The sequence below is a fragment of the Crocuta crocuta genome, unplaced genomic scaffold (assembly GCF_008692635.1).
Source record: "Crocuta crocuta isolate KB4526 unplaced genomic scaffold, BGI_CrCroc_1.0 scaffold369, whole genome shotgun sequence".
In the NCBI taxonomy this organism is placed as follows: Eukaryota; Metazoa; Chordata; class Mammalia; order Carnivora; family Hyaenidae; genus Crocuta; species Crocuta crocuta.
The window spans coordinates 5,407,142-5,428,699 of record NW_027529441.1 but is presented as its reverse complement, the minus strand read 5'-3'; the positions used below and the strand labels follow the sequence as shown (position 1 = coordinate 5,428,699).

The following is a 21,558-nucleotide window of genomic DNA, read 5'->3' as shown; positions in this document are numbered from 1 at the left end:
ACAGCGCTGGGAGCTGCCAACCAGCAATGTGACAGTTATGTCGCAAAGCCACAAACTGTTTCATCAAATCCATTCCACTTGACTCATCCACTGGCAAAGATTTAAGGCTGTAATTTATCATGTCAATGATTCACTTTGTGATTCTCCTCCAAAGCGGTTAGTTTTTCCCCTCTTTGAGCATTTAATACCATTTTCTCAAAGTGCAAGGCAGAAAAGCGGCTGAAAGATTATATATTCAAAGGATTTTAACTCCAGAGATCTAAGTAAGATTCCGTCAAATAAAGCCTCTCTCATTCTTTGTCAAAACCAATTTTAAAGACAGAGGGAAGTACTGATCCGCCAACAGACCTGTGCTGTCACGACAGCCTGATACTAGCTGAGGCCACGAATGTCTCCACATTCCAAGCCAACCTGTGAACAACACACTGCATGATTCAATGATAAGTTTTCATAAACCACCAATATTGTATTTGTGACATGCATCCATGCATGTCACTCCCTACTACCATCCGGTGATTATTTTCTGAGAAAAGTCCTTGGAACACACAGACCACAGTTCAGTCAGGTTTCATCTACACCCAGCACTGTGCTACCACAAGTGGAGCCATAGCACTCTTTTTATGCAAACTGCAGTAATGATCACGACCACGATTTCCCCCCTTACACTGAGTATCTGCCGGTATGGGCCTCTGCTCAGGTTTCTGGGAAATGACTAGAAATGCACAGCGCTCAGCATGCTGAGCACCGTAGTTTGTGAGCTCGAGCCCCATGTCGGGCTCTGTGCTGACAGTGTGGAGCCTGTTTGGGATTCTCTCTCTCCCTCTCTCTGCCCCTCCCCCATTGACTCTCTCTGCCTCTCAAAAATAAATACATAAGCTTAAAAACATTAATCATTAAAGTTATGACTTATACGTGTTCTTTAGGTGAAATGGAAGCAATGTAGCTGAATGAGTAAAGTACAGATTATTAATTATACTTTGTGAATGTAGAATTTATGGAATGAGAATTTGCAAAAGGGTTCTGCTGAAGTTTATATTTGAGATACCTATACTATTTGCTTGGCACAAAACAAAAAACAAACAAAAAACAAATGAAATCTTCAACTACAGATATATCAGCACAAATCTATTCCTAACTTTGGAAAAGCCCAAACAAAATTCATTAAATCATTCAACAAATAACTACAGGCATGAAAAAGCCATGAACATAAAATAAGTTAACATTTGCAAGGTGTTCAGAACAGTGGTTTGCACATAGCAAGACTATATAACATCTACTATGGTTATTCCCAGTCATGTGCAGACAAAGGTATAAGAAGGCACTAAAACCTAGTCTATACTCTCATGAAACTCAGCCTACAAGACCCTGAAAGCTTAGAGGTGATGAGGCAGTGGCTATGTTATTAATAACAACAATTTAAATTCAGTACTGGGGAGTATACAATGATAAATAAATTCATTTACTGTTGATATCTCACTGTAAATAAGCTTAAACATTGTTGAGATCCATTTTGTACACTGTCAAAACATTCTTAGCTTCTTAAGTCAGTAATCCTAATTTTGGAAATATACCTTCAAGCCATTATTATATAATATGGGAAGAAAATCTAGGGTCAATAAGGAATTCAAAAGCATGGCCCTGTAACATTAAAAAAAAAAAAAAAGGCAGGGGGACCTGGATGGCTCAGTCAGCTAAACTTCTGACTTTAGGTCATAATCTAATGGTTTATGGTTCGAGCCCCACGTCGGCAGCTCAGAGCCTGAAACCTGTTTCAGATTTTGTCTCCCTCTCTGCCCCTCACCTACTTGCACTCTGTTTCTCTTTCTCTCACAAATAAATAAACATTAAAAATACATATTAAAGAAAAGAAAAAGGAATGTCTGACAACAGTCACATGGATACATGAACTTTGAAGGAATATACATAATTAAAGGAATAGATATGGAGATTATAAATGTATTTTTAAATATTAAAATATTACTTAAAAATAAAAATTTAGTATTTTAGCCACAACTGAATAAAAACCTATCCATATGGGGGTGCCTGGGTGGTTCAGTTGGTTAAGCGTTCAACTTCGGCTCAGGTCATGATCTCACTCACGGGTTCGAGCCCCGCATCAGGCTCTGGGCTGGGAGCTCAGAGCCTTGAGCCTGCTTCGGATTCTGTGTCTCCCTCTCTCTATGCCCCTCCTCTGCTCATGCTCTGTCTGTCTCTCTCTTTCAAAATGAATAAACATTAAAAAAACAATTTAAAAAAACCTATCCATATGAAGAAAAAACAAATAGGAACACAAAATTTACAATGAGGTCAAATTACAGGTGATTTTTCCTAACTTAAAACCTTCTACGAAAATACCATACTTTAATTAATTTTTCTAGTTGCATGTAATGAAAAAAACGTTTTAAGTAAAGACAGGAAGTATACATATTTCTACATAAATATCAAATATTTCCAAACGGGATCATTCTGCTCCAGAAAAGATGCTAATATTTACTGTAGTCAAAATGGAGAGTAGTGATACTAACAAAAGGAAAACACAACTGACATAATGGTTAGAATTTAGGAAGTAACTGGGTCCAAATAAGAAGCCCGAATCATCTTTGTGTTTGAGTGCATTTTGAGGATGGTCTTTTAAGCTATGGATGCAGATGTCTGCAAAGGTTGTTTTCATCTTGAGCATTCCCATCTGTACAAAAGTGCCCTCAAGAGACCTATATTCTCTTGAATATAGTGTTTGCTTTCCTGTCCGCAGGAGATGGGGGTGAGACAAAATCTTGGAAGAATTTTTTGTTGTTGTTGAAACAATCATTTCCCAAGCCTTCCAGTACTGAAGAAACCACTGAACCACTTTCTCAACCTCGGCTCTACTGACGTTCCTTTGCTGTGGCGCTGTCCCGTGTGTAGGGAGATGATGCCTCACGGTGTCTCCGGTCCCTACCCAGCAAACTCCGGTCCCTACCACCCCAAGCTGTGCCAACTGAAAAATGTCTGCAGACAATTCCAAAGGTCCCTTGGGCAGCAAAATCACCCTCAGTTGAGAACCACTGCTCTAAAGTGATGTCTATTTATTCACTTTTTAAAATCACACAACGCTTGCCAACAGCTAACGGGCTGAGCAAGTCTCATGACTGTCACTTGTACTTCCTGAAATTTTTGCCTACTGTTCCTTATTTGTAGTAAAGAGGTCCAATTTGACCCTGAAGGACAAAAAAAATAGTTCCTTGGTTCAAATAGGAATGCTACTCTAAGAATGGACTTTTTCTTTTTTAAATGTTTTTTTTTTTTTAATTTATTTCTAGGAGAGAGAGAGAGAGACAGCGTGAGCAGGGGAGGGTCAGAGAGAGAGGGAGTCACAGACTCTGAAACAGCCTCCAGGCTCTGAGCTGGCAGTCAGCACAGAGCCCGACGCGGGGCTCGAACCCACGAACCGCGAGATCATGACCTAAGCGAAAGTCGGATGCTTAACCGACTAAGCCACCCAGGCGCCCCAAAATGGACTTTTTCTTCAAAAGTTCAGATAGAGATGAATCTTACTACCTTCATTCATAATTCCAATGCCATTTTATTCTATTTTATTTCATTTTTTGAAGCCATGAAAAGATATTCAAGTAGTAACCACAGTAAAGGTGGTAAACAGTCATTAGAAATATTCCAGAGGTCCTAGCATTTTTTTTCCCCAGTATTTCCAGCTTAAAAATATTTAGAGGCTTCTGATGCAATTTAACATAAAAACTGTATATCTGGAATGTTATTTCTTAGTGGTTGTTTAGAGCGCCATTAGTCTTTGTTGAGTCCCTAGTTTGTAGAAAATTAGGCCATATATTCTTTTAAGTTTTTTACTGGGGGGCGGAGGGGAACAGAGAGAGAGAAAAAGAGAGAATCCCAAGCAGGCTCCATGCTGTCAGGGACTGATGTGTGGCCTGAACACACAAATCTTGAGATCATGACCTGAGCTGAAATCAAGAGTTGGATGATTAACTGACTGAGGCAGCCAGGTGTCCCAAGGCCAAATATTTTAATGTGTCAAGTCACAGAGACCTAATAAATATAAACCCCTGATAAATACAATCAGCTATTAACCCTCAGAATACCATGAGGATCCACTACACATAATTTTATGAGTTTCATTTTGAGCAGTTCTTATAAGGGTCGATATTTCTGACTTTTACCCTTTTTAGACAGATTTTATTTTTTAAAAATTGAATAAAAGCTCACTTTATCTTGTAATTACTATTACCAGTCCACTGCAACGTTTTATGTAACTAAAATTTTTGCAACATTTTCCTATTTTTAACATCCCAAGAATTACTTCATCATTTCCCATTGACTATTTCCAACTAAAGAAGATCAAATAACATGAAAATGAAAGAATAGTGGCACCTGGTTGGCTCAGTCAGTGGAGCCTGCAACTCTTGATCTCAGGGTTTTGAGTTCGAGACCCACGTTGGGCGTGGAGCCTACTTTAAAAAAAGAAAAAAGAAAAAAGAAAAAGAAAAGCTGAAGGAATTGCTTTCAAGGATGAGGCAACAGGAAAATTATCATAGTTTTATTCCTCCGTTTCCAAGTACTGCATCACCTTTCCAGAAGGTATAAAATAAGTCAGGAGACTTTCATCGAACACAACTGAAAATAAAAAATGTTCATTTTCCACATTAGGAAACAGAAGAAGAGTGACAGGAGGTACTTCACAAATATTAGACAAATTGGCCTATGAATGAAACTGATCACAGAGACAAGACCACAAACCATGAGTCTTCAGATGACGGTATTCTAGACAGATTTTCTCAGGCCCGAGAACTGAAAAGGGAGCAATGTTGGAATTCTAAGAACAAAAAGGAAATACCCGATTCTCATTCATTGAGACATTTCCCAAGAAGGAGGGCACCATTCACTGTTTTTGCTAAAAGGATGCGTGCCAGCATTTTCTTCTCCTGTAGGATGCTGCACAATAAATTTTTATCATCTTTAGGCAACAAAGTTTTTTGGATGTGGTTTGGAAACAGCCAATACCAAAGGCAGGAGGGTGTACCAAAGCGAACAGAAGTAAANAAAAAAAAAAAAAAAAAAAAAAAAAAAAAAAAAAAAAAAAAAAAAAGGATGGATGAATCTAATGGGGATTTTTAAATCCAAACTTACGAATATTTTGTAATTATGGACAGGAAAGAGCTCTTATCTCTTCAACAAAATTAAGAGCTCTCCAAGTTTTACAGTATTGATTTTTTTACAATTATCAACTGAAAACACAAAAAAAAACCAAAAAGTACAACAGGATGTAACCTAATAGAGGTGTATTTTAAATCTGCAATTGGTATTTATAAGATGAATATAGTCCAGGTTTGTGCACAGCAGGTGACTGATTAGTAGTTCCATTCAAAAAAATACCACCCATCTCAGAAACCTTTACCTTCAAAATCTAGAAAAGATGGAATAAAAAATCTGGGTTTACTGTACTTAAATTTTAATGCAAATGAAAATGTTTACTCTATTAATTCTTAAAAAAAATTTTTTTTAACGTTTATTTTTTTGAGAGACAGAGACAGAACTCGAGCAGGGGAGGGGCAGAGCGAGAGGGAAACACAGAATCCAAAGCAGGCTCCAGGCTCTGAGCTGTCCTGGGGACAGGGCCTGACGTGGGGCTCGAACCCACAAACTGTGAGATCACGATCTGACCTGAAGTCTGCTGCTTAATCAACTGAGCCACCCAGGCACCCCTTTACTATATTAATTTTTATTGAAATTTCCAAATGAAGTTATTTTTCATTATTCCTTTATTCTTACTTTTGTAAGATAATTTAAAATATAAGAAATCATAATGATATAAAGGGTCCTCAGCACCCTGATAAATCAGTGGTGCTGGGCTAGCTTTTACAGTATAGGGCAGAGCAAGACCGCCAGAAGTTATTCAGCTGCCTGCATGGGCTCAGTAAGTATTGTTAAGATATTGTGTGTTCCCAGGTGCCCACACATGCATGTATACACACACACACACACACACACACACACACACACACACACACACACACACACACACACTAGCACTCACACTGTTGAGGAAACCTTAATCAACGAAAGAAAACTCTCCTGAGCTACAAAATACAGCTCAAAGAAGGGCACAGTGAGATACAGCCAAAAGCAATCAGTCATCTGGATCTGGATCTATTTTAAGTGCTTTTGTTTTTAAAATTAAAAAGAAAAAAAAGTATATCGTCTCATTATCTAAGAAGATACACTAAGGTTACCTCTCAAAACAGACTCACCTATGTTTGCAACCCTGAAAACAAGAAACTGTATCATCTGAGATTCTGCTTTGGGGAGAAAAATGTGGGGACCTACTTCAGAGAGGAAGGACCCATACCCAAGAGGAAAGTGCTGTAATAGGGTCTTCCCTTATGTTATTTTGTTATCTGCTGTACAAATTCAACAAGCCCTGTGGATGAGACGGTTTTCTGGTTTGATTCTGTGGATCCAGGTGGGAGCAAACTTGCACCCCAGATCCACACTCAGAAGGCCAGACTGCATCTGTTAGTCTCCTAATGAACCTTCCCATAGGAAATTCTTACCCATGATGGTTGGAATCTGCATACTATTAACGGAAGCAAGCTACGTTACTGATCTCATGAATAGGTATTCTGAGGAGGTCTGAGAACTTCATTACTGTTAACACTGGAGAAATAAGTACTGAGCTCTACAAATAACTAATTCTCCACATTCATTCTTTTGAAAGACTGACCTCGTTTTCAATAAGGTCATAAAACAGAGCTCAGCCCACGAGGAATGTTCTTCTAAATGCTGCATTAGCCATAGCAAAACCCTCACCTCCTACCAAAACAAATCTCATTATCTACCCACCAACACAGTGTATATTGAACTGTGGATCAAATTTTGTTTCTAGGAGGATCAGAATAATGCTTCATTTTCTCCTCTTCAAGAACCGTCATAGGGTGTCCCCAGAGGACGTTTTAAGTAAGATGTGTTAAATTCCTGTTCCGATTCTGCATTTCAAGTGTCACAAGGAGGGCCAGCTCCTGGAACCGAGAAGCGGCCGGCTGGCGGGGGGCCCAGTGTGACGGATGCAAGTCACACTCCCCTTGCCAGATGTGAATAAAGGAATGCACGCCTGCAGGGCTAACAGGAAAACACTGAAAAGTGAAGGGATACAAGGAACCTCATACCCTAACTAGAGTCCGTTCAAAACAATTCTTGTAAATTTGAAAAACATGGACAGGTACGAAAGTAATAAAAAATTAAGTTTCCACCTCAGAATGTATTACTGGCTATATAACCCATTGTCTTCATGGAAAATAAAGGGTGATTAGAAATCTGGAATATCGAGAGCTATGATGTGCAGTACGGGAGCCACCGGCCATGTGACTCCTGAACATCTGGAATGTGCCACGTCTGAATGAGATGGGCTGCAGGCATAAAACACATGCTAGGTTTTAAAGACCTTGTATGAAAGAAAGAAAGAAAGAAAGAAAGAAAGAAAGAAAGAAAGAAAGAAAGAAAGAGAGAGAAAGAAACAAACAAAAAGCCCACAAAATATTTCATTAATAACTTTTTCATACTATTTACATGTTGAAACGATAATCTTTGAATATACTGGATTAAATAAAATATGTTAAAATGGATTCACCAGCTTCTTCTTGTCATTTTTAAAAGTGGCTATTAGAAAGTATAAATGTGTATTATCTGCTCACCTTTTATTTCTAAGAGACACATCTGAGCTGAAACACAAGAGTCTATAACATCTATTTATGGACCATGAAGTCCTTACCAAAAGCTATGAAAAAAATTTTTTTTAATATTTTATTTCTGAGAGAGAGAGAGAGAGAGAGAGAGACAGCGTGAGCAGGGGAGGGCCAGAGAGAAGGGGCGATAGAGAATCTGAAGCAGGCTCCAGGCTCTGAGCTAGCTGTCAGCACAGAGCCCGACCCAGGGCTTGAACCCACGAACTGTGAGATCATGACCTGAGCTGAAGCTGGATGCTTAACCGACTGAGCCACCCAGGTGCCCCTGAAAAATGTTTGAAAATAAATAACTGATTTGGCTATTATTTCTTGAAGACCAATGTGCGAGACATTTTTGGTACATAAACTACAGGTTGAATTGTGTCAGATAAAAAATGAAATGACCACAATTAACTGGAAGAAAACTCAATATAAATAAAATAATACAAAGCAAGGGTAGGATAGTGAAGCAAAGTATTTCAAGGGATAATCAGAGCAGACATGTAAAAGAGGTCTTTTGGGGTGAAGGTTAAGAAATACATAGGATTTTACAGGTCTAGCACTTTAGAATCGACAAATGTCTTTGTGGTATATTAACCCCATCTTCTGAAAAAGGAAACACATTTTCAGAAGAGGTTAGAAAGGCGGGATCAATAGCCTAGACAAAGAAAAGGCCGAGGGTGTGGAGGGGTCAGTAGGTAAGGTGAGGCACATGTATAATGGTGAAATGAAGCCTAGGGCCAAGTAATGACTTCCCGATGGCCTACAAGGGAATGTGAGCTTTCCTTTGGGCTGCAGGAAACCATCCAATATTTCCTACCAAGTGTCAATAAGATCAGAAAAGCAAAATAGGAACATGACACAGGCATGGAGAATGATGTGGGAAGAGAATAAACAGAGGTTTGTGGGTCAGGTAGAATGAATGCCAAGTAATGGAAGTCAAGGGATGGTGAGTCCCTTTAAGATAAAAAAAAGGCACCAGGGTAACAGGAGCAAGTAAGCCTCTGAGGGTGTGAGGAACAGTCACAGAAGTTAGGCTCGTAGCCGGCAGACGACGATCTGAACTCAGGCAGCGGCAATTCAGGACATAAACAGCATTCTGTGGGGAGAGGTGAAGAAGCAAATGATACGGGAGACTGAAAATTTAAAAAACAAAATGGATATGTGAATGGCATGTAAGCATATGAAGAGATGCTCCACGTCGTACACCATCCGGGAAATGCAAATTAAAGCAGTGAGATACCACTGTACCCCTATTTGAATGGCCAAAATCTAGAACACTGACGACACCACTTGGAGTGAGGAAGTGGACCATCAGAAACTGTCACTCACTGCTGGTGGGAATGCAAAACAGGACAGCCACTCTGGAAGACCGCTTGCTGCTTGCTTGTAACTAAGCATACTCTTACCATACGATCCAGCCATTGAGCTCCTGGGTATTTACCCAAAGGAGCGAAAAACTCAGGTTCATATAAATACCTGCACATGGGTGCTTATAGCAGCTGTATTCACACTGCCCAAACCTGGAAGCAATCCAGCTGTTCTCTAATAGATGAATGGACAAAAAAACTGTGTACATCCAGATACGGACAATGGAATATTATTCAGCACTGAAAAGAAACAAGCTAGAAAGGCAACCAGGAGAAGACAGGAAGGAATCTTAAATGCATATTACTAACCAAGTGAAAGAATCTCATCTGAAAAAGGCCACACACTGTATGATTCCAATGATGTGACATTCTGGAGAAGGTAAAACTATGGAGACAAGAGAAAGATAAGTGGTTGCCAGAGGCTATGGGGGGAGGGACGAATAGGTGAAATACAAAGGGTTTTTCCTGAAAACACTCTGTATGATACTATAAGGGTGGGTACATGTCATTAAGCATTTGTCCTAACCCACTGAATGACAACCCCAAGGGTGAGCCAAGCCCTGACTGTAAAGTAGGGATGTGGGATGATAATGTGTCCATTGTAACAAACACATGGCTCTGGTAGGAGCTGTTGATGATGGAGAGGCTACGCATGTATGAGGGGGAAAGGGGTGTCTTGGAGCTCTCTGTACATTCGGTCAATTTTGCTGTAGGAAAACTTAGAACTCCTTTAAAAAAGGTCTTGAATACATTTTTAAAAAAAAAATCCAAGAAAAGGAGTGGAGGTAATCAAGTTGTATTCAGATAGAATATAATCATAACAGGGAAAATGGGAAACAAAGAAATGGAAGAAGGTGGAGAGAGAAATGCTGAGGGATCTCTAAGATACCTCAGGCTGATATCAAGAAAATTCATGAATTTACTCAACAAACATGTACAAGCGCCTATGAATTCCCAGGTACCGTGATGCAGAAATTCACGATACGGGACTATTTAGGGGTCATGCGTGGAGCATGAAGGAGAATGATGCCAGGAGCCAAGGAGAATGAAGGTGGTTTCGGTCAGCTGCTACATGGAAGGTGACAGGTCATCAAACGTGCCTAACAATTAGGCACATCTACTAACAATAAGATCCCAGCTGATGTCACAGCATGAATAAGAAACAGAATTAACTGGTAAGGTTACAGGACAGGATACATCAACCTTACAAAACTCAGAAGCATTAAAAGGGAGAAATTACTTTTTCCCAAAACAAAAGATTGACAAAAATTGGTAAGAAAATGTGATGGGTATCAATAACTCCAGGATATTCAAATGGATATGTAAAAATGGCTATCCATCGGCTCCATCCACATTAGAAAGGACCCTCCCTCCCAACCAAAACAGAAAAAAAAGGGGAAAAAAAGAAAAAGAGGATAATGGACTAAGAGCCTCAATTGGGGAGGAGAATATGAAAGGGGTGAAATTCAATAAGACCCGATGAGTGTTTCGGGTGTGAGAAGATCCTGGTCCGAGAGGAATTCAAGCTGACAAACCCTATGGGTACAGTATTTCTAAGTGATGACAGAATCCCAGGGAGATCTGTGTTGCAGCCAGCAGAAACGGAATTAAAATAAAGGGGACTAGGAAGGAGCCAGCTAGCATTTCAACTGGATGCCAACCTGGATGGTGATATGGCTAAAGATATAGATAGATAATATAACCATAAAACCTAGTTACACACTGTGGTCCTAGGGTCAAATCTGGCTTGGACAACCTACTGTATAGATGCCCTAGTTGTGGTAATACAGCAAATTAAAAAAAACAACAAACAACATTAAAGACTGGCACACTAGCATCCTACAGTTTGGTGATTGCAACAGACGATGGTGGTATAACCAGAGAGATTGGATATCAAAGAATCTAATTACTGAGTAACAGTAATAAATAAACGAGGAACCCCAGGCCAGGCCAGGAAGTCCTGTGGATCTCTTTCCAGAAGGGGTGTAGGAAAAGAAAGGGCCACGGAGAGGGTTTCATAAGGTATCATGTTAGTAATGTTTTCATTGAGGTCAGTAAGTTGAAGCGATCGCAGAAGGAAAAAAAAGACACATCAAAATCTATTACCAATAAAAAGTAGGTTTTACAAGACATTAAAAAAAAATGTGTTCACTGAGAAAGTAAGAGAGCCTGGCAAAAGCCTGTCACTCTCAGGATACAACAAAAATATCCATTCTTTTTTTAAGTTTATTTATTTTGAGAGAGAGGAAGAATGCGTGTGCATGCACATGTGCAGGAAAGGGGCAGAGAGAAAGAGAGAGAATCCCAAGCAGGCTCTGCACTGTCTGTGCAGCGGCCGATGTGGATCTCGATCCCATGAGCTGTGAGATCATGATTTGAGCCGATATCAAGAACCAGACACTGAACCGACTGAGTCACCCTGGTGCCCCCAAATACCCGTTCTTAATTACAGAAGTCCCTTCTATATGAATGGTCATGAATGGTGGGTCACCAATCCTGATACAGGGTTACAAGTGCACTGCTAGCTGTCTACTTTTAACAGCAGTCACAGAGTTCTCTTGGTTTACTCGCCATTATTTAGGTTGTTGACAAAGTATGGAGTCAATTTGGTGATGGGAAATGATCAAGTATCTAACAGACTATGAACAAAGAAAATGGCCGCCCAATTTCAGATTCCTTTTTCAACACTAGTTGCACTGGCATAGTAAAAGCCCCGATGACAAGAATTTTTTCAAGAAGTTCACTCCGAAACTTTCAACTCTAGAGATGATTGAAGAAAAATATGAAGAAACTACCATAAAAGCAATAAGAACGAGGCAATTTCAACTTTTAGGCAATGCAGCAATTAAACCCAAACCAACAGATGTTTCTCTCCACCTGGCTCATGGAGTACAGGCGAGGGGCCCAGCCATGGCCCAGCACACAATCAACCCACCCCCTGGAAAAAGAGCTCAGGCGCTTTCCCATTGGCAAATCCTGCTCTCCTTGATGTTTAATGGCCTCAGAGAAGGAGTTTATTCTACTGAACTTCCAACTTTCACAAACAGAAAGAAATATTGTGAAGCATATAGTTGACTTGTCCCTTATTTCTTTGTCTCCTTCTTTGTAATTTACTTGTTAGTTTGTTTAGCTTTATGTCCTGCTACACTGAACACAATTTTTCTAAATCTAGCAAAGAGGGAACACAAAAGAACTTAACTAACAAAAAAAGTTAAGGTAAACCTGGACAGTAACCACTAAAGAGAAGTCTGATATTAACTGCCAAGAATGGCAATTAGGATTCCTTATATATTTATAAGACCTAGTTGTACTTTTGTAAAATTATTTTTAAAAATTCTACAAAATACATTATAAAAAATCTGCACCTGACTCTGTAAGTCAGAAAACTTTTTATCAATAACCATCAGTTTTAACAGTTCATACTTAATGTTCTATTGGAGAATCTGTGATACCAGGGAACATTTGAGGGGACCCTGAAGGAAGAGAAGTGAGATAATCATCACCACTGGGGGATGATGGAGCATGAAGCCGAGGACTGAAGTAGATCATCTTTCTTTTTTTTTTTTTAATTATTTTTTTAATATTTATTCATTTTTGAGAGACAGAGTGTGAATGGGGGAGGGGCAGAGAGAGAGGGAGACCCAGAATCCGAAGCAGGCTCCAAGCTCTGAGCTAGCTGTTAGCACAGAGCCCGATGTGGGGCTTGAATCCACTGACTGTGAGATCATGACCTGAGCCGAAGTTGGACGCTCAACCGACTGAGACACCCAGGCGCCCCTGAAGTAGATAAATTTTCTAACCCCCAAGTTCTAGTTTTATAATTTTATGATCTGAATATAGGTTTGCTTTTAATAAAGCATAAGAATCTAGAAGTTATGGGATTAAGATCCCAAAGAGGTGAAAGTATAATTATTTAAAAAATTTTTTGTGGTTTATTTTTGAGACAGAGAGAGACAGCATGAGCCGGGTAGAGGCAGAGAGAGAGAGAGATACAGAATCCGAAACAGGCTCCAGGCTCTGAGCTGCCAGCACAGAACCCGATGCGGGGTTCGAACCCATGAACTGTGAGATGATGACCTGAGCCGAAGTCGGATGCTCAACCGACTGAGCCACCCAAGCGCCCCTATTCTTGTAACTATCATGAAAGCAAAGATAGTTAAAAACTTTAAGCAAACCTTTATGAACGCCTCTGACTTTGCTCACAAAGGAAGAGATGACTAAGTGCCAAAAAATGAACAAAAAACAGGCAAAACCAACCTTTTTTAACAAAATTCAGACTTAGCCACTGCCTGATGAAGTAATCCCAAAATCTTGTTTAAAAAATATTTCTAAATTATAGACCAACACAGAATGCCAGTCACTCACTCAGATTTTAATTCTCTACAGAACCGCCTATTATAGTATCAGTGGTATTTTGACCCCAACTTTGGAGACTGAAATAAAACACCTAAAATGAACTCGGTGGTTGATCAAGTAGATTAAATAGTTGGCCATTACCATAATAGGAATTCCTGGTTTAGATTTTATTTTTGTCATATAAGCAAACTTTGACGGGAGTGGGCAGAGGTCCCTTTAATGAGAAATGTAAAGGTACATGTATAGAAGAGACAAAACAATATGCTAGAAGTTCTGGTGTCTACGAGAAAACCAACAAAAAAGGCCAGCTTACCTCCCGTCTGCGTAGTCTGTGTCTGCTCCGCCCCACCAGACATCCGAGTCATCTTCCTCTGCATCTGCCGAATCTATATTGTCGCTCTCCTCGGCCAGCGGGCAGCATACAAATTCCACCCCTCGGAACTTGTCAATGCCACAGGGCAGCAGCATGCCATAGTCATGCAAGTTGGTACTCTTCTCACTACAGGTCTGCAAGGGAAGGAGAAAACAGTGAGCGTGGATCAGTTTCACTGTAAGAAAGTCCCAAATATCATAATTGACAGAGACCCAATATACCACGAGCCATTTGACAGCGGAAAGGACCATTTGCTTCTTGAGTGAGCTTACAAGTTGCTTTAGCACAGACTACTTTGGTACCTTTACTTTTAAACCTGTTTATTACTTATTTAAGAAGGATATGTTGTTACACTATAGAAATTAATAAAAGCAACCGGAACGGCAATTAATTGGGAAATAAGACATAGAAGAAAACTGTACTGTGAATAGGTATCAGAGAACCAATGTTTTCTGGGGTCATTAGCAGATCAGGAAGACATGATGGCTCTATGTACACCCCAGCTGCTCACTTCCATCTCCATTATCGATGGAAGTTTCTCTCACTTAGATGTATCTTATTCTATAAATTTGAACTCTTCTGGCTCACTTCCAGAATAACAATCCTGGAAAGAAAAGAAATTATCCTCTGCTGTGAATCAAAACTTATAGTCTAAATTAGAGATTTCCCTTTCTACATCTTTTTGCTTTCCTGGGATTTGCTAAATTTGCACAAATCAAGATTAACATCAAGCTTTGACGGCATCCGCTGGTGACAGACGAAAGATTAATAATTCAACACATGGATAAACAATGAAAATATGACAGAGCGTATTTTCACCTCATAGGAATTAAAGTCAGTTTTCTTTCTTGGTAACAATTTTTTTTTTTAAACTCAAGAAGAAAAGAAAATGAGGATATTAGATGGGTAGCTAAGCCTCAAATTATCTGGTCTCTTTTCTTAAGATCCAAAAAGTTCTTATTTTTTATAAAGAAAATATGTTTTACAATAAATTAGAAGTTTTTTTTGTATAAAAGGCAAAATTAATGCTAACTATTAAGGGGTGTTTTCTGCCTGACAACTTCAAAGCTATGTGAGCTAGATCAGGGTTTCTCAGCCTCAGTATTATTGACATTTTGGACCAGATAATTCTTGGGTGCGGGGGACAGAGGAAGGAGAGGCTATCTTGTTCACTGAAGAACTTTAAGTACAATCTCTGACCTCTAGCCCCCAAATGTCGGTAACACTACCCCTTCCAACTGTGACAATCAAAAATGTCCTGGACATTGGCATATGTACCCGGGGAAGGAGGAGGGAATAAAATTGACCACATCTGAGAACCAATGAACTAGACTAGACAAAGGAGCCTTATTCTAGGAGCCTGGTATTCCACAAACACCATATATGTTTATTAGAAAACTTTCATAATATATCGAAGGGACAAAGCACTTTTGAAGATGATAATAAGAAGGGACAGTTTATGCTACTTGTTTTATATCTTTTGCCCACTTTGCCAGAAGCAGGGGTTAACAAAGGTTTGCACGGGTGCTACCGCATTATGGAAAAATGCCATGGTGGCATGGCGTGGCGAACACAAAATCGGACAGCGTGACTTAAGAGGCCGCTGATACTGGACAAGCTACTTCCTGTTCTACCACTGCTTTCCCCAAAAGGTGACAGGGAAAAAGATCAAATTACAAAAGCTTTGTATGTGGCAAAAGAAAACAACTGGTTAAAAAAATAATTCGGAAAAAAATAATTGGGGAAAAAGGTATATTTTGAGGTTTCTGGAGTATAAGATGCTAGTTTCTAATTTATAAAACATGGCACAGACACATAATAAATCTAACTATATCTGTTTTGGACTCCTAAAAATTACTCCTGGACAGTTTTTAAAAAAAAATAAATAAATGCAGGGGCACCTGGGTGGCTCAGTCGGTTAGGCATCTGACTTTGGCTCAGGTTATGATCTCAGGGTTCATGAGTTTGAGCCCCACATCAGGCTCTGGGCTGACAGCTCAGAGCCTGGAGTCTGCTTCAGATTCTGTGTCTCCCTCTCTCTGCACCTCCCCCGCTCATTCTCTCTCGAAACTAAACATTAAAAAATAAATAAAACTAAAAAATAACTTGTTTATCAACACGGTTATTGCCTCAAAATATCTCCCAACATGCCAATACACATACCCCTAGGAAATCTTCACTTTAAAAGAACAAAGAATATATGACTGGTACCTCTTTGGCGACGGTGTGCCAGTGAAGGTGGGTTTCACAAACGTCCATCCTCTCCTGGTGTAAGAATTTGCATTTGTCGGGAACAAGGAGGGCATCACTTACAAACTCGCCAACTGCAAGAAAGGAAAATGCTTCTGGTCACTCTGTCTGCATCACAGAGGTCTTATCACTGGGTCGGTATCAAGCAAAGAAGGGCTAAAAGCACTTTGGAAGTTCTATAGCTTTTTGAATGACGAAGTAATCAATCCAAGAAAGACTAGTACTGGTAGGATGTAGAGTCCTGTGTCCTGAGCCCAGTTCCTTGCCATATCAACCTTGATGGTTCAAATATTTCTACATGGGGCGCCTGGGTGGCTCAGTCGGTTAAGCTTCTGACTTCAGCTCAGATCGTGATCTTGTGGTTCCTGAGTTTGAGCCCCATGTCGGGCTCTGTGCTGACAGCTCAGAGCCTGGAGCCTGCTTCATATTCTATGTCTCTCTCGCTCTCTCTGCCCTTCCCCTGCTCACATAGTCTCTCTCTCTCTCTCTCTTTCTCTCTCAAAAATAAACAGTAAAAATATTAAAAGGAAATACTTCCTGCATGTTTTAAGTGAAATCTTTATGTAGTTGATATGTACCTCTGATTACAAAGTTAATCATACAAAAAGCTGCCAGTGAATTACAATGAGGGGAAAAAATGCAGATGGACCCTGCCTGGGCAATCGTTTTGAGCAGAATCAGTATAAATAATCATCCATCCCTCCCCTTCCTGGACATTTAATTTTTTGTAAACTATTAGAAAATTTAGCATTTTTCTACTTCCTAAAATTATATACATATGTTTATAGATGTGACACACACACACAGAGTTTGATTCCATTGAATTATGAAGACTGTTCCTTATGCTTTTGCTGTATTTTTAAGGAAAATGTAGATCATGCAAATTATTTCTAGCATTCCTGGTACTGCAGATATAAAGATACTACATAAAGGCCTACAACAATGCTTACATTCTTTTGAGGGTACAAATTGGATAATTACAGTATGTAAGCTAGGGGCTTCATTTTCATTTGTTTTGTTCACTAGAGTACCCCCAGCTTTTAGCAGAGATTCTGTACACAGCAGGCAACCGGTATCTTGATGAAGACACGGAACGCTGTACTAGAGATAAAGAGGCGAGGTAACAGGCGCAGGCTGGGCCTACAGAGCGAACACATCTGCTTGGGGGCACTGGGAAAAAAACTCAAAGTAGAAATAACTTCAGAGATGAGTCTAAATGGACGTGTGGGGGATGCCATGTAGAAAAGGAACGGAAGCTGCAAGACGTAAGGATAGTTCTCTGTCTGGTTTAACGTTCCACTCCCGATCCCTGGCCCAGTTCTGGCAGACATGACCATCCTGGAGATGGAAGGATGACTGGCAAAAGGCACCGCGGAATGAGGGAATTTCTCATGTAAAGAAGAGGAAACANACAGAAAAGGGTTCTTTAAAACTTTCTATAAAGGCCTTAAACTTTAGTCTGTTTCCAGCTTAGACATGCAAGATGTCTCCGATATTTAAGCACTTATTTTAATTAATAATATTTATATAAAAACCTAGGCAAACTGTAGAGGATGAAGAGCCTTTCGTCTTGCCATTCCTTAAATCTTTTAAGACAATCTATGATGCTCCCGGCGTGGTATTGTGAGTCACAGAGAATGCAAGAAATATGAGCCACCAAAGGCTGCAAGGAGTGGGTGTGGCAAAGGAACCCAGGAGTCCTGGGTCACTACCTAGTCACATACATCGCTGCACCTCAGCGCCACGTGTGGCAGATCTTTTATAATATCAACCTCACTTCCCAGGGGAGAAATGCCAGCCAAGAAACGGGCCACCTACTCTCAGGAGGTGATAATCTAGCCCCAGAGATGAACGTTACGATATACATACAGTACAGAGAAGGAAATAACAATAATGCAAGTGACATCACATGTTCTTCCTTCTCTTTTACATAGTATACTATCAATTAAAGAAAACCCACCAAACTAAAACCCACAGGAGATAGAGAATGGAAAACAAATGTAATCTCATCCAAAGCCAATCCACCTTCCCGGGGTGGACTCTTGATGGTTTCTCAGGAAAAGGCGGTCAAGTGTAGCTGTTAGTGAGAATACTTGATACCTGCAGCATACCAATTTTCAAGGCCACAGGAGGCCAGAGGTGATCAGAGGCCTAAAGACACCTCCTTCACTTATNCATACCGCCATATTTACAAATGTCAAACACACAAAGAATCTTTTTTTAAAAATTTTTATAAGTAATTATTGGAAAGACTAACTGCCTGGCCCAAGGCTATTAAATCAGTTCATGAGACAATCTGGAGCAGATATTGGATACTCTCAATCTTGACCTGAAAGAGTTCTTGCAGCATAACTGGCTAACAGCCGCCAAACAACAGTATGTCTTGTTTTTACTTGCCTTTAAGCCAGTCTGTGGAAGACTAGATTTTAATGCAAAAAGCCAGAGTCGTTGAAAGATATTTGCCTTGGTAAAATCTCACGTTCATCAGAAGGACAAATATTGCATTAATTTGTAAAAAGATATTGGAATTTTTTTAATTTGCAAGAGGACATTTCATTTAGCACTGTAAAGACGCTCTTGGGTTTCTAATAATGTATATAGCCAAGAAATATATGCCCCCTCAAATGAGATTGCTTTTTTTCCCCAAGGATAAACACTGGTTATTCAATAAGCCCTCAGGACTAATGGCAAAATAGGACACTCATTGTACTATAACATTAAAGCAAAATTTGGCAATGACTTGGTGGTTTTACAGCCCTGCTTAAATTATTACTTTCAAAATTGATGAGACATACTAGAATGTTCCACATCAGAAATGTGTTTAAGCAATTAAACCACAAAAATTTGTTGACAATTTTTAATAAAGAATAAAAGAGGAGTGGTAAAAATACAACAAATCCTTTCTCACAAGCTAGTTTAGCTTGGCTTATATTCTTTCCCCTTTTAATTCTAAAAGAATTATTCTTAAATATCTGTGACATAAGTGGGGACACATGGGGACTCTCTGTACTTATGTTCAATGTTGCTGTGAATCTAAAATTGCTTTAAAAATAGTCTTTTAATTAAAAAAAAAAACCCTTGATGTATTTACCTGGAGTTTCCATATTAAACTATGTATGTTTTTATTTTTTAAATAAACCTTCTGGTTTTCATTGGTTTGATCTTTCAGGTAAAAAACCAAAACCAAAACCAAAAATATACACAATTTTTAACAAATTTTATGTGAAAGAGATCAAAATAAATGAAGTACCATAATGAGAAATCATATTCCTGCTTATGCGGACCTCTGGGACATTTGGTACCATTTAATTCTAGTGGATAAATCAGATCTAGTGTATGATTAAGCATACAATCTGGTTTCTTGTTGAATAAATTCACAATTTATCACACACACACACACACACACACATACACACTCCAAATGAAAGAGGATTTTCAAAGCTAATGAACAAGATCTGGGTTTGGCCAAAAAGTCTTGGCAAGATGCAATGGTGCCCAGTTCAATTGGGACTCTGCAGGCCTTCAATCCACTGGCTCTTTGGTGGTCTTTGAGACGACTGTCTAGCTCAAAGTACCTCATTCTGCAGATGGGAGGTCAAGTGGCTTGCCCACAGAGCCAAGTGCTGGTGGAATTGGCCTAAAAATCTGGGTCTCTAAGCTCTTCATCCAGGAGTGGTAACTCAACTCACTGTCAGTTAAACTCTGGTTGAAATGCGTTATTTGGCCAATTCTCTTTGGCTTTTATAAATGCAGATTCACTTTCAGACTATAAAATGCTGAAGTGTCATAACCGACAATGCGGTCTATTTGACGATAAAACTAGAATTAAATTACATGGCAAGCCAAACAAAACAGCTGAGGATGCATTGCATGGCGCACAACAGGACACATGATAAGCAGAGACTTAACGACATGATGGGGTTCTTCCTCTCACATTAGAAGTCTCATACCCAGGCCAGGGCTGCTAGAGATTTTCAATGACACTCTTCATGACCCAGGTTATTCCCATCTTTCTGTACTGCCACCCTTAGCACGGTGGCTTTTGTCTTCATGTTCCGTGGTCAAAAATGGCCACAGTCACTGAAGACTTCAAGTCCAAGGTGCATGCAGGAAACAGGAGGAAAAGGCCAAGGGATGATGGCTTTCTGTTTGTTTCCTTGCCCTAATGCAGCTCTGCTCTTTTACACGGGCTGGACCCCCTCCTCCCCAGTATGTACATCCTACATGCCAGCGCTGTGTTATCTGGCCACACTCAGCTGCAAGGGAATCTGTGAGACTATTTTCAGCAGAGCACATTGTCATCGTGAACAAAAAAATCTGGGATTCTTTTAGAAAGTTAGAAGTGGGAATAAATATTAAATAGGCAAGTAGTGGAGTCTCCTGGACCATGGGATTCAAATATAGGAATGTATTTTTCAATATTCTTATGCTGTCTTTTCAAAAGACAGACGATTCCAGGAAGAAGACAGAATTGAGTATGAAGTGCTCCAATGAACACCATCAGGCCCCTGAATTCATGGCACAGGGAGAATTGGGGGTGGGGGCTGTCAGAAGAAAGAGCAACGTCTCACACAGCTGAGACTGTTCAGAGTCAAGGTGGGACTGAACAGATTGATTAAAGATTCCAGAACCATAATTAAGAACTCCAAGGTACAGCGATTTCAGAATTAAAAAGCAATATTTCTATGAACTTCTAAAGAGTAAAGCGGTGTTGGCCAGAATCATGGGGATAAAAGGGCTAAAAATGTCAGAGATCTATGAATTTCTGCCCAAGGGGTATCCGCCCTTCCTGGTCTCTCAAGAGGTAAAATCGATTCAGGAAAGAGGAGATGAGAAAGGGGGTCGGGCTAAGAATGTTACTGAAAAATGGCAAAGCCTGTTTGCTTCTTTGTGCTACACTTGACCATGAGAGAGGAGACATGGCCCAGATCTGGCTCTCCAGGGAAGACATCGACACTTTTAGTAATTCTGGACTCCGTGACTGGCGCTGCCATAAATGCTTTGTGTACCTCACCTCACACCGTACTGAGAACCACCCACCGAGGGAACTACAATGGTCTCACTGTGTAAGCGCTGAAGGGGAGATGGAGAAATTATATCATCAGCCCAGGTCACACACACAGCAAATGGGAGAGCTGGGAAAATGAAATGAGTTCACATTCACAGAGCACTAAAGTCCATGACTGCAACAATTATTATTACTGCTAGTATTAGTCTCCCCTCCCCCGCAGCATCCATTCATCAACCACTACTGTTTCTCTTATTAATACCAATTATAGTTTATAACAGAAACAACTACTCTTCGTTGTTTACTGATCACCTACTATGCTCCTACGGAAGACAGTGAGGTTTTATACTCAGTTCATTATCACCATTCAGTTACAGTTCCACAGGTCTACGTTAGAGCATTGCTTATGATGTAACGGATAAATAATCATGGTCTACACAGTGGGGTGGAGTCCCTATGAGCCCAGAATCCTCG

The 21,558-nt window shown here is 39.9% G+C and overlaps 1 protein-coding gene across 6 annotated transcripts in view; it reads right to left on the bottom strand.

Annotated features, from left to right (window-relative positions):
* Positions 1–21,558, bottom strand: part of APP (amyloid beta precursor protein) — a 270,144-nt gene that overhangs the window by 146,700 nt on the left and 101,886 nt on the right. For all 6 annotated transcript variants that reach the window (XM_077760216.1, XM_077760217.1, XM_077760218.1 and 3 more), the window contains exons 4-5: positions 16,038–16,150; positions 13,767–13,960 (exon numbers count right to left, since the gene is read on the bottom strand). In XM_077760216.1, the coding sequence (XP_077616342.1) occupies positions 13,767–13,960; positions 16,038–16,150 (307 nt within the window). The remainder of the gene's footprint in view (positions 1–13,766; positions 13,961–16,037; positions 16,151–21,558) is intronic.